This window comes from Microcaecilia unicolor, chromosome 9 (genome assembly GCF_901765095.1).
Source record: "Microcaecilia unicolor chromosome 9, aMicUni1.1, whole genome shotgun sequence".
Classification (NCBI taxonomy): Eukaryota; Metazoa; Chordata; class Amphibia; order Gymnophiona; family Siphonopidae; genus Microcaecilia; species Microcaecilia unicolor.
The window spans coordinates 137,110,153-137,122,279 of record NC_044039.1 but is presented as its reverse complement, the minus strand read 5'-3'; the positions used below and the strand labels follow the sequence as shown (position 1 = coordinate 137,122,279).

Here is a 12,127-nt window from a genome sequence, read left to right as displayed (position 1 = left end):
AAGAGATATGCAGTGCAGCAACATGGGCTTCTAAGCTCTCCTTTGCCTGACATTACAGGCTGGATGTGGCTGCCAGGAGGGATGCGTGTTTTGGTGCACAAGTGCTAGCGCGTGGTGTGGCTTGATCCCACCCTATCTAGGGATTGCTTTGTTACATCCCATACGTAATGGCTTCATCTGCTTGATGACAAGGAAGGGAAAATTAGGTTCTTACCTTGGTAATTTTCTTTCCTTTAGTCATAGCAGATGAAGCCATGAGCCCTCCCTGTATGATTGTCTGTATGCTGTGAATCTGTTTTTCAGTTTCTGTTCTAATTTCCTGAAGTTCCTTCCTTGGGAGAAAGTTGGAAAACAATCTTCAGGATTCATGTTCAGTTTAAATTTAGGAGGATGTGTTCATTCCCTCCAGCATGTTTTTTTTGGAGAATGTGTTGATTCTCTCCAGGAGGCGCTTGTGTTCCCCTCCAGTTCTATAAATAGGAGGATGAGTTCATTCCCTCCAGTGTGTTGGGAGGATGTGTGATTCCCTCCAGGAGGCGCGTGTGTTCCCCTCCACTTATACAATAAGGAGGATGAGTTTATTCCCTCCAGGAGGATGTGCATTCCCTCCTTTATGAGTTCATGCCCTTGTGATGGGCCATCGTTCGCTGTGAGGAAAGCTCTTTTGATTCCCATTGGGGTTTGCCATACTGCTTTGGAAGCTTCAAATACTGAAGAGGCAGTGGAGCTAGCTGGCCAAGAGGGCACTGTGAAAGTTTGAGTGCTCTCTATCTCCCCTGCTGGTTGATGGACATAACCCATACGTAATGGCTTCATCTGCTATGACTAAAGGAAAGAAAATTACCAAGGTAAGAACCTAATTTTCCCTTTTGTTTTGGAATTTACTATGAATTGGTAGGGGAGTGTGGTAGAGGACCTGGGGTTCCTAGCCCATTATAAACCATAAAGCTGTATGTCTCTGATCACCCCACCCCTCACCTATCCACACCCATCCTGTTAGAATATCAATGATATGCTTTGATGTCCCCATGCATACCTCCGACCCACCCCGTCAGACTGTCATAGTAATGCTTGAATGTTTTCACTTATATACACTGTCAGCTAACACATTTGCTTATTTCCGATCTGACGAAGAAGGGCAACCTTCGAAAGCTAATCAAGAAATGTATTAAGTTATGTCCAATAAAAAAGGTATCATCTAATTTTCTTTTCCATGTTTATTTTGTTTGATTTCTATTGATAACCTATGAATTGGTGAAAGGAAGGATAAGCACCTGGTCTAAGGCAGTGTTAAGGAAACAACAGCCTGCAGGTCAGAACTGGTCCATGGATGCCTTTCTTCTGGCTCTCAGTGGTCCCATGCATCCTAGCTCACGACATTTTGAGTGTGTGAAGCTACTTCTGATCTCTCAGTACCTCAAGATGTTGCCACATTTCTGTAGCTTGTTTGCTATAGAGGCTGCTGGGCTCATTGCTCCCTGTGGCTGTAAAAGGCCCTAGGCCAGAGCTCTCCCACAGTGCAGTAAGGATCACAGGTTTAGGCTTGCAGGAATAATCCCTCCCCTCCCACAAAAAAACAACAAACAAACAAAATCTCCCAACTCTTTATTGCATCAGAGCTGGCTCTAACATTAAGTAACTATATTTTTCACACATACCTTCATGTTTCAGCCCAGCTTTTCAGTCTCTACTGACGTATGAAAATGAAGCCTGCAATGACTCTCTATACCTGTACCCCATTTCCCACTCCTTTCCAGGCATCCCATGATGAAAGAGGTGGGGAGGAGGTCAGTCTTGCTACCCTGTCTGTCCTACCTTTGTGCCCCCAATTGCCCTGACCTGACTGTGGGGGAGGTGCAGAGAGCAGCTCATTACCAGGATTCCATGTGGGCTTCTGACTTTCCCTTGGGCACTGAGGTGAGAAATAAGCCGTGGATGGAGGATGGCTCTGCAAAGATGTATTGTATCTAGTGCGATGGCAGGTCAAGCACACAGCGCCTGGACTATTGTAATGTAGTCTGTTCAGTTCTCCTGGAGCCATCTCTTGAATGTCTTCAATCCGTCCAGAATATGACAGTCAGACTACTTTGTAGGGCTTGGAAGTATGACCAAATGTCACTTCTGCTTTATCAACACCACTGGCTTCTAATTCAATATCATTTAAAGAATAAGACTTAAATTGCCTATAAAGTACTTCACATGTTCTCCACCTTACTTGACCTCACTTCTGGTACCATACCATTTGGCTCATCACCTCTGTTCTTCAATCAAATTAATACTTTGACGCCTTTGTCCAAGAGTTACTTAGACTCTATCCAGTTCACAGCTTTTTTTCTACTTAGAACCAGCCTTATGGAATTCATTATCCCTATCGCTTAGAGTTGAACGTTCTTTGCAAAATTCAAAACAGACCTGAAGATTTATTTCTTTTTTAGCATTTAACAAAGACTGAATATACAGTGTTGAGTCTTGGTGAGAGGACAGTATGCCCGCTATGAAATTCTCTCTTACCTCTTGAAATATTCTGCCTTATTTCTGTGTTGCTTCTATTCTATTGATTTAATTGGAGTTCTTGTCAAACTTTATAGTGGCAACACTGATAGGCGGTATAGTAAATACCTATAAACAATAAACAATATCCTTGAGAATAAAGGGGCTCTCAAGCCTGCACCTGCTGCCAGTCTGTTGGTGCCCTGCTACTCTACTGGGATTCTCCCTCTGCATTTTCTGCAGCCCTGGAACCCTGATACTTTTTGCTGTACAGAATCTTCCAACCCAGCCCTTCTTTTGCCACTTTAATTTTTGTTCTACCTGTTATTTCCCGCTTGTAAATGGCAATCTGTTTCAGTGGCTTCCCCTAATATGAATTTGAAATGTCTTTTGTTATTCCCCCACTTTGAAGGAGAGAGAGATGCTCCTCAATTGTTACTCTCAGGGTTACACAAACTTGTGCTCCTCACATGGAGCCTTGAGGATAGATCCATCCTGGTCTTCAGTGGAGGCAACATCCACTAATGTGGTCCACTGTAAATAAAGTTTCCATTACGTTCTACCCCACTATTCCAGGACAAGTGGGTAGTTATGTCCATTGACCAGCAGGTGGAGATAGAAAATCCAGAACTGAGCACTACTACCTAACCATGTGCTAGCTGTCCAGTTCCTCAGTATCTTCTATCTCCAGCAGGTGGATGGACATACTTCATTTCTCTCTGTGTTCCAGTTGGTTTCTCCTGGTCCAGTTGGTGACTAGTTCTCAGTTGAGTCACACCTGAGGAAATTTAGACATACCTGGTGGTGCTGGGTCCCTGTCTTGCTCCTACCTGGAGGCTTTCTTCCCTTTATTTCCCTCCTGAGCCTCTCTTGTGGCAGTGTCTGTGCAGCAACCAACAAAAGAGAGAGCCACGTTTCTTCTGGCCGTTTCAGAATGGCTTCAGTCTGGCGGTGTCGGTTCTAGCTGGGGAGGTGGGTGCATACCCTGTTTCAGGATCCAGGTGGTGAGTTGGGGATCTGTTAGCGGGCCGTGGTAATGGTCACGCGGTTCCCGCGTTGCGCCTTTTTTTCTATTAAACACTAATTCTAAAAGTAAAAAAAGAAAGCAGAGGGAGCAAGTTAGCGGGCTTGCAGCGCAATCTTGCGAGTCGGCCAGGGAATCCAACCTCTTGATGGTCTGGGCGGAGCGGCACCTGTCTTACCTCTCAGCTGCCCACATTGCTGGGGTCCTCAACGTAGAAGCTGACTTTCTCAGTCATCATGTTTTGGATCCCGGTGAGTGGGAGCTATCTGCCGCGGCATTCCAACTAGTAGTGCGGCATTGGGGCCTTCCTTGCATGGACCTGATGGCCATGAAGGACAATGCCAAGGTTCCACAGTTCTTCAGTCGTTGCAGGGAGCAGGATTCGTTAGTTCTGGATGCCCTACTTCAACTGTGGCCGGTAGAGGGAGTCCTGTATGTCTTTCCTCCTTGGCTGATGTTGGGCCGTCTGCTGAGAAGAGTAGCGACTCATCGTGGCAGAGTGATTTTGGTGGCTCCGGACTGGCCCAGGCGTCCTTGGTATGCCGACCTCATCAGTCTTCTGGACGGCCAGCCGCTGCAGCTTCCGCAGGAGAGGGGTCTTCTCTGGCAGGGACCGGTAGCCATGGAAGATCCCTCCCACTTTGGTCTTATGGCCTGGCCCTTGAGAGGTCTCATTTGAGGAAGAAGGGCTATTTGGATTTGGTTATTACTATCCTGCTTCAGGCTCGCATGCGGTCTACTTCTTCGGCCTATGCCCGCGTCTGGCGTATATTTGAAGTTGATACGTGGAAAGAGGGTTGGATTCCTTTAGCGCTTCGGTGGGCAGCATCCTTGATTTTCTGCAGCAGGGGGTGCATAAGGGCTTAGCGCTGGGGTCCTTGAAGGTCCAGGTGGCGGCCTTGGCCTGCTTCCAAGGGTGCTTGCACAGTTCTTCGCTAGCGGCTCACCTGGATGTGGTCCGTTTTCTGAAAGGACTGGGTCATTTTCAACCGCCCTTCCGGGCTCCCTGCCCTGACTGGGATCTCAATCTGGTGCTTGGAGTGCTTCAGTTCCCTTTGAGCCTCTTCTTCAGGCTTCCCTGAAGGATCTTACTCTGAAGGCGGTATTTTTGGTGGCTATTGCTTCGGCCCGTTGTGTTTCTGAGCTCCAGGCACTCTCTTGCAGGGACCCCTTTCTCCGTTTTTCAGAGGGGGGGGGGGGTGTCTCTATGAACAGTGCCGTCTTTTCTGCCCAAGGTGGTCTCGGAATTTCATCTTAATCAGTCGGTAGAGCTGCCTTCCAGGACGTGGGGGGCTGGTATTCGTTCTTGCGGTTTCTGGATGTTCAAAGAGTTCTTATCCGGTATCTGGAGGCGACTAACAAGTTTCATCGCTCGGCTAGTTTGTTTTGTTCGGTAAACAGAAGTTGGGCCTAATGGCCTCCAAAGCGTCCATTGCCCGCTGGTTGAAGGAGGCGGTGTCGTCCGCCTATATCCTGGCAGGGAAGGCTTCGCCTTTGGGTTTTGAAGGCCCACTCGACTAGGCGTGTGGCGACATCGTGGGCACGGAGACATCTTTGTTTTCTCTGGTAGACATTTGGATGGCGGTGACATGCTCATCGTTGCATTCTTTAAGCAAGCATTATAGTGTGGATGTTGCTGCACGGTCAAATGCATCCTTTGGGGTGGCGGTCTTAAGAGCAGCAGGGCCGATGTCCTACCCTCGCAGAGATTGCTTTTGAACATCCCACTTGTCCTGGAATACTGGGATAGAACGTAATGGAAGGGGAATACTAGGACTAGGGAGCATGCGATGAAGCTACAATGAAGTAAATTTAAAACGAATCGGAGAAATATTTCTTCACTCAACGTGTAATTAAACTCTGGAATTCGTTGCCGGAGAATGTGGTAAAGGCGGTTAGCTTAGCAGAGTTTAAAAAAGGTTTGGATGGCTTCCTAAAGGAAAAGTCCATAGACCGTTATTAAATGAACTTGGGGAAAATCCACTGTTTCTGGGATAAGCAGTATAATATGTTTTGTACATTTTTGGGATCTTGCCGGGTATTTGTGACCTGGATTGGCCACTGTTGGAAACAGGATGCTGGGCTCGATAGACCTTTGGTCTTTCCCAGTATGGCAATACTTATATACTTATGTAAATTAGGTCTTGCCTGATAATTTTCTTTCCATTAATTTTTCACAGTATTCCAGGAGCCCTCCCAGTGTTTTCAGCCTATTTTGCTTCTGACTGCCCTGCTCACTGTTTTGGATTCTGTCGATAGTTTTTTTTTTTTGCCTTGTTTGTTGGTTGGTTGGTTGGTTGGTTGCTGTTCATGCATTTAGGTTGGTTTTCTGCTGGCTTATGTACAATACTGAGGAACTGGGTGGCTAGCACGTGGCTAGGTGGTAGTGCTGAATTCTGGATTTTCTATCGCCACCTGCTGGTCGATGGACATAACTACCCACTTGTCCTGGAATACTGTGAAGAACTAATGGAAAGAAAATTATCAGGTAAGACCTAATTTGTCCTTGCCTGCCCCCCCCCCCCCCCCCCCAGTCTAAGGGCTTTAGTCACATTCATCCAATTTTAATAGATGTTTTATCCTTGGCAAACATTTCTTCCATAGGCTCAATGTCCTAAGCATATTTCCCATAAACAAAAATGAAAAATATCCCTTAGTACATCATCTGATCCTGTGTCTGAAAATTACCATTTCCAAGAAGTATTAGGGGTTCCCCGCTAGAGTCCACATTGAGTTCAAGCTTCTTTCATTTGTTCATAAATTTCTTAATGACCTTATACCGGAATATCTTATTCATTCTATTATACTTTCCAACAAGGTCCCTACATTCAGCCCAGGAAATTCACTTAATAATTCCTTCTAACTCACTCAGTATGTTGGGAAACCATCTACTAGATCAAGATCTATAGTAGGTAAAGGTCCTGAACTATGAAACAAGCTTCCAAGAAATCTGAGAGAAATTGACAGATCATCGTATCTTCAGGCACCATTTGAGAACTTTATTTATTTGACAAGTATTTTTCTAAAGTTTAATTGCAATGGTGTTAGCTGGATTTCTGGGACTGTAGCCCTTTTGTTCTTACTACTTAGTGCTCTCATATTTACTGTGACCCACCTTGAGCTAATTTGAAGTTAAACGGAATAGAAATGTTCTGATTAGATTATTAGATTTTCCTGATAGCATACCCTCTTATGACGTTTACAGTGCACAGCAGCTTCTACTATCTCTTTGACCTAGAACTAACCTAATCTGTGCAGTAACAATATATATTTGATTAACTGTTCTGAGGAATGAGGTAGCTTGAGAATCAAATTTAGAACCACATGCTAGTAAAAAGGATATGGGAATAGCTGAAGAAATATAACTCTTGCCCGTCATGAATGAAGAAAAACTCATGGCACATCAGCTTTGGAACTTGAATATCAGTGTCAGTTTGAAGCATGTTCCAGTCAAACTGCAAACACAAACGCTTTCAGTTAAAAATGGCCATGAAATCAAGTAAATAGAAAAGTTTCTTGTGATTTTTTTTTCCCCCCTTCGCGTTCTTGATTGCCGTCTTTGCTTCCTTTCTAGCATTGCAGGTGCTGAGGTGTCTATGTAGTAAAACTCTGGTTTTGTGGGAAATTATTTTCAGAACAGGTTTTTTTAACTCATGATTTTGAGGCCAAGGTCCTATAGGAATTTTAAATCTTCATAAAACAAACTTTTCAGTTTTTAATCTAAAGCAGTGGTTCTCAACCCAGTTTTCAGGGCACACTCAGCTGTTTTTTTTTCCCCAGGTGATTTTCAGGGTATCTACAATGAATTTGCATGATAGATCTGCATGCACTGTCCCCTTGAATGTATCCCAAGGACTGGGTTGAGAAGCAGTGAGCTAAAACCTTTGTCATATCAAAGCTCTGTGTTTATCATTTCACTGTTACTTGAAACTCTTCTGGGGTTTTTATTTGTTAGCTTCACAAGTTTCTCTTTATATTTTTGTTCATTTTAGGTGAAAGATGAAGAGGAATTTATCCAAAAGCTTGACTGCAAATCTGATGATCACCTGAAGGTGGTGTCCATCTTTGGTAACACTGGTGATGGCAAATCATATACTCTTAATCACACTTTCTTCTGTGGTCGAGAAGTTTTTAAGACATCCCCTGCCCAGGAGTCATGCACGGTGGGTGTCTGGGCTGCTTATGACCCCATCCATAAAGTGGTGGTGATTGACACGGAGGGACTGTTAGGGGCCACTGTAAATCTGAGCCAGAGAACACGCCTTCTTCTTAAAGTCTTAGCCATCTCAGATCTTGTTATCTACCGGACTCATGCTGACCGACTGCACAATGACCTCTTTAAGTTCCTTGGGGATGCCTCTGAGGCCTATCTTAAACATTTCACCAAGGAACTGAAGGCAACCACAGCACGCTGTGGCCTGGATGTACCACTTTCCACCCTGGGTCCAGGAGTCATCATCTTTCACGAGACTATGCATACCAAGTTACTGGGCTCTGGTGAGTCAAATGAACAAAAGAAGTGATGTGCAGAAAAGTAAAAAAAAAAAAAAAATACAGGGCAAGGGAAAATAGTAGGAAACTTTGCCTAGATTGATGACCAAGACTGGGGGATTTTTTGATTTATGATAGAAGATTTTTAAAAATGTGTGTGTGTGGTTTTTTTTAATCAAATTTTACTCTCTTCCATTTCATTATCTTGTTGAGAAGTAGAATAATTTATCCCATAAATTTGGAGTGAACTTTTAGGTAAGTCATGTCATATATAGGGGATTTGTTTATTAATACTTTATTTCTTGGATAGTGTTAATATCCTGATTTGGTTGTGGAATCTTCAGTGCTGTAATCAAAAGTATTTCCTTAGGTAGAAGTATTTTGCCCGCTCTTGTGATTACTCTTTATCTTGTGTACGGGTAGTACATATGCATGTATTTCAGCAGTGTGTGTCCTTTCATGCACTTAATTTGGGGGGGGGGGGGGGGGGAACAAACTGATAAAGGGAACTACACATGTACATGGTGTCTGGGGGTGGGTGGGAAAGGGACCCCCAAATTTTCCAGATAACCCCAAAACATCCTACTGCTGCAGAAAATTCAAGACATATCAGAATACTTTATGCAATACAGTTGAGCCCTTAATGAAACCTCAGAATTCATTGAGCCAACAGCTCAGTGATGTCAAAGACTTTGTGAATGTGTCAAGGTTGAAGGTGGACACCTTGAAAATAAATTATGAATTAATTGAGAAAAAAAAAACATTATACTAATGTATTTTTAGAGGTCATACTAAATGTTTAAACAATTGCAAAGTATTCTGAAGCTTTGTAAGGGGTCATGTTTTTTCCAGACAGCATAAAGATTTTGTACTGAAAAATTATGTGCAGTGTAGCGCTATAGAAACATAAGTAGTAGTAGTAGTGTGAATCTCTGCTTTAAATTGTCCCTAGACAATAGTCTACTTACATAGTTTGCTTTATCAGTGTAAACCCCAGGGGTACAAGTATGTGTGGGGTTTGCATCAGTGTGTCCAGTTTAGATTATTTACTGCCAAGTATTCTGAAGGTTATACTTGTTTACTTTTATAACTCCAGAGTTCATTTGTGCAGTATATACTGCATAATGAAATGGTGAAATAAGTTCTCATGTTCTACTAGGATTCCTGCTATGAATTTTCATTCTTTAAAAGTTATGGGTACTTTAAATCCGTGCTTTGAAATCCTCTCCTGGAGACACACCTAGCCAGTCAGTTTTTCAGGATTACCACAGTGAATATGGATCCCGTTAATTTCTATATAGCAGAGACCCATTTATATGCAAATTTTGGGCTTCGTGTATTGTGTGGTCTTCTACCCTGTCCTGCTAACTCTGCCACTCCCATCCTTGGACCTTTCCAGAAGACCAATGTGGGGTTTTGCATGTTGCAGATACTGTTTCTGGTATCTCTTGCCTATGTGCACTAGAGTGCGGAGTTCCAGGCATTGCAGTGCTGGGATCTCTTCCTCCTCTAAATATAGAGATTGAAGAGATATCAAGCCAAAAGCATCGGTTGCATCTGATTATGGAAGACATCGGTGTTTGTTGGGGAGGGGGCCTCGAGAGGTCCCCAGCCTGGGCATGGCTTCGGGGACTGGACTTCATCTCTGAAGACATTCTTCTTCAACAAGGCCTACAATGAGAACCTATAGCCTCACCAAGTCACCTCACCAATCCACTCAATTATGAACGACTACCTTCTATAACTACCCTAACCATTCTCTCCCTTCTTCTTTCTTCCCTTCCGAATCGCTACAGATTACTAACTGTATCTGATATCCTACAATGATAATGTTAACAAATCTATGTAAGCCACATTGAGCCTGCAAATAGGTGGGGGAATGTGGGATACAAATGCAATAAATAAATAAATAAATAAATAAGTTTCTTCCTTGTCATCAAGCAGATGAAGCCATTACGTATGGGTTGTGTCCATGAACCAGCAGGGGGAGATAGAGAGCACTCAACTTTCACAGTGCCTCATGGCCAGCCAGCTCCACTGCCTCTTCAGTATTCTCTATCTCCCCAAGCAGGGTGGCTGCAGCTTCTTCAAGCTCCATCAAAAATCTGCCTGGGGGTGGCTCCTGGCTTGCTAGTTGTTAGCCGGGGTGTTAGAGGCTATAGCAGCTTCACTTTGAAGGCACATAGGTTAGCCCTTTTCCTGCCTTACCCATGCCCCCGTGGATGTGGACATATTAGCTTGCTTTTTCCCTGTCCTTTCCCACTCAGTGGATGCAGGCGCATTGGTTTGCCTTTCCCTGCCTTTCCCACTCATCTGAGCCTCCAGAGTTCTTATTACCTCTGCAGCGTTAAAAAAAAAAAAAAAAAAAGGAACAGAGGTTTTCCTTTGATTCTTCTATGGGACCGGAGCTGTGATACTCGGTCCGGTGAGGTAAGAGTGTTTTCTAACTCCTCCGGGGTGGGCCCGCGATCGGGGCGTTTTTGGCGCGAAACCGCCATTTGAATTTTCCCACCGTTTTCGGTGATGGCTGCAGAGAATGTAAAGCGCTGTTCCCGGTGTGGCAAGTGCAAATCAGCAGCGGGGCTCTGTAAATCATGCTGTACAGGTGTAAGAGCCGGCCCGAGCATGGCGAGCGATGATTCTTCCCGCTCAGAGCTGGCAGCGGCGCCATTTTGAATTATCCGCATGGCGCGGCCTCCGTGGAGACGGGGAGCCCTGAGACCGGGGAGGGGGGGGGAGGACCTCGAATTGAGGCTGTTCAGGGAGCGGCTAGCCCCGGACAGGATCTGGGTGCCCAGGGCGAGTTTTTCTCCCCTGATTTTGTGTTGTTATTGCATAAAGCATACATGCTGAAAAGAGCTCTCCCGCAAGGGTCATCTGAGGCCCCTTCTATTGTCCCCCCCCCCCCCCTGTGGATTCTGGCCTGGGACTGTCCGCTGAGGTTGTTTTCCCTGCTAATTGGCATAAAGAAAAGCGTAGAAGGGCTAATTCCCCTTCAGATTGTGGTGCACCTCCTTTTCCCCCCCGTGGTCGGGCTGTGAGGATTCGGAGAGTTCTGGCAGGCCTTCGTGGTCTGAGGAGCCAGAGTCAGGTGCAGAATTACCACAGGATCTGGATGATCCCTCCGCGGTGAGGATTTGCCACCGTGATGAGCTGCCAGCGCTTATTTCAGATGCCCTACAGGTCCTTTCTATTGAAGAGCCTGACAGTGGCACGGCCTCCTCTGTGAATCCTAGGATGGCTAGTACCAAAAAGCCTGCTCGAGCCTTTCCTTTGCATGACTCCATCCAAGAGCTTATTTCCGTTCAGTGGGCTGACACCAAGGGACCTTTGAAAGTTTCCAGGGCTATGGGGCAATTACCCTCTGCGTGAGGAGCATTTGGCTTGTTTTGCAATGCCTAAAGTAGATGCCCTAGTCACTGCAGTGACAAAGAGAACTACCCTCCCTGTGGAAGGAGGAGTTGCCCTGAAGGATATACAAGACCGTAGGCTGGAAGCAGCACTTAAACGGTCCTTTGAAATTGTAGGTCTTACTGTTCGGGCGTCTGCATGCAGTTGTTATGCATGCTAGAGCCTGCCTGGCGTGGTTGCAAAAGGCAGTGGAACAGCCTGGAGATGGAGCGGAGCCCTTCTCGGATGTGGCTCCGCGGCTGGAGTCGGCCTTGTCCTTTTTGGCTGATGCCCTTTATGATATTGTCAGAGCTTCGGCTAAACAAATGGCTGTAGCAGTGGCGGCTCGCCATCTTATTTGGCTACGACATTGGGCAGCGGACATGGCCTCTAAACATAGGTTGGTGAAGTTGCCCTTTCAAGGCCTTCTCCTATTTGGTGAGGAGTTAGGAAAAAAAATTGTTAAAGGCCTGGGAGATCCTAAACCCCAGCGCTTGCCCGAAGATAGGCCGAGGCCTTCCTCCAAGGGCCAGGCGGTCCACTTGTCTTATAGACCTCGCTTCCGTGAAGCTAGAAGGTACCGCCCAGGGCGTTCTGCTGGGTTCACTTCTCGTGCCCGTTTTTCAGTAGAGGAACTCCTTTCGCTCGGACAAGCATTCCGCAGCCACCGGCTCTAGGCCTGGAGTTCAGGGGCGACCCTCTCAATGATGGTGCGCCGGCCCCCTCCTCGCT

The 12,127-nt window shown here is 45.5% G+C and overlaps 1 protein-coding gene across 1 annotated transcript in view; it reads left to right on the top strand.

Moving 5' to 3' along the window:
* The window catches only part of ZFYVE1 (zinc finger FYVE-type containing 1), a 170,943-nt gene that overhangs the window by 41,769 nt on the left and 117,047 nt on the right, over positions 1 to 12,127 (top strand). Inside the window, exon 2 of the mRNA XM_030214356.1 lies at positions 7,507 to 8,011. Within this exon, the coding sequence (XP_030070216.1) occupies positions 7,507 to 8,011 (505 nt within the window). The remainder of the gene's footprint in view (positions 1 to 7,506; positions 8,012 to 12,127) is intronic.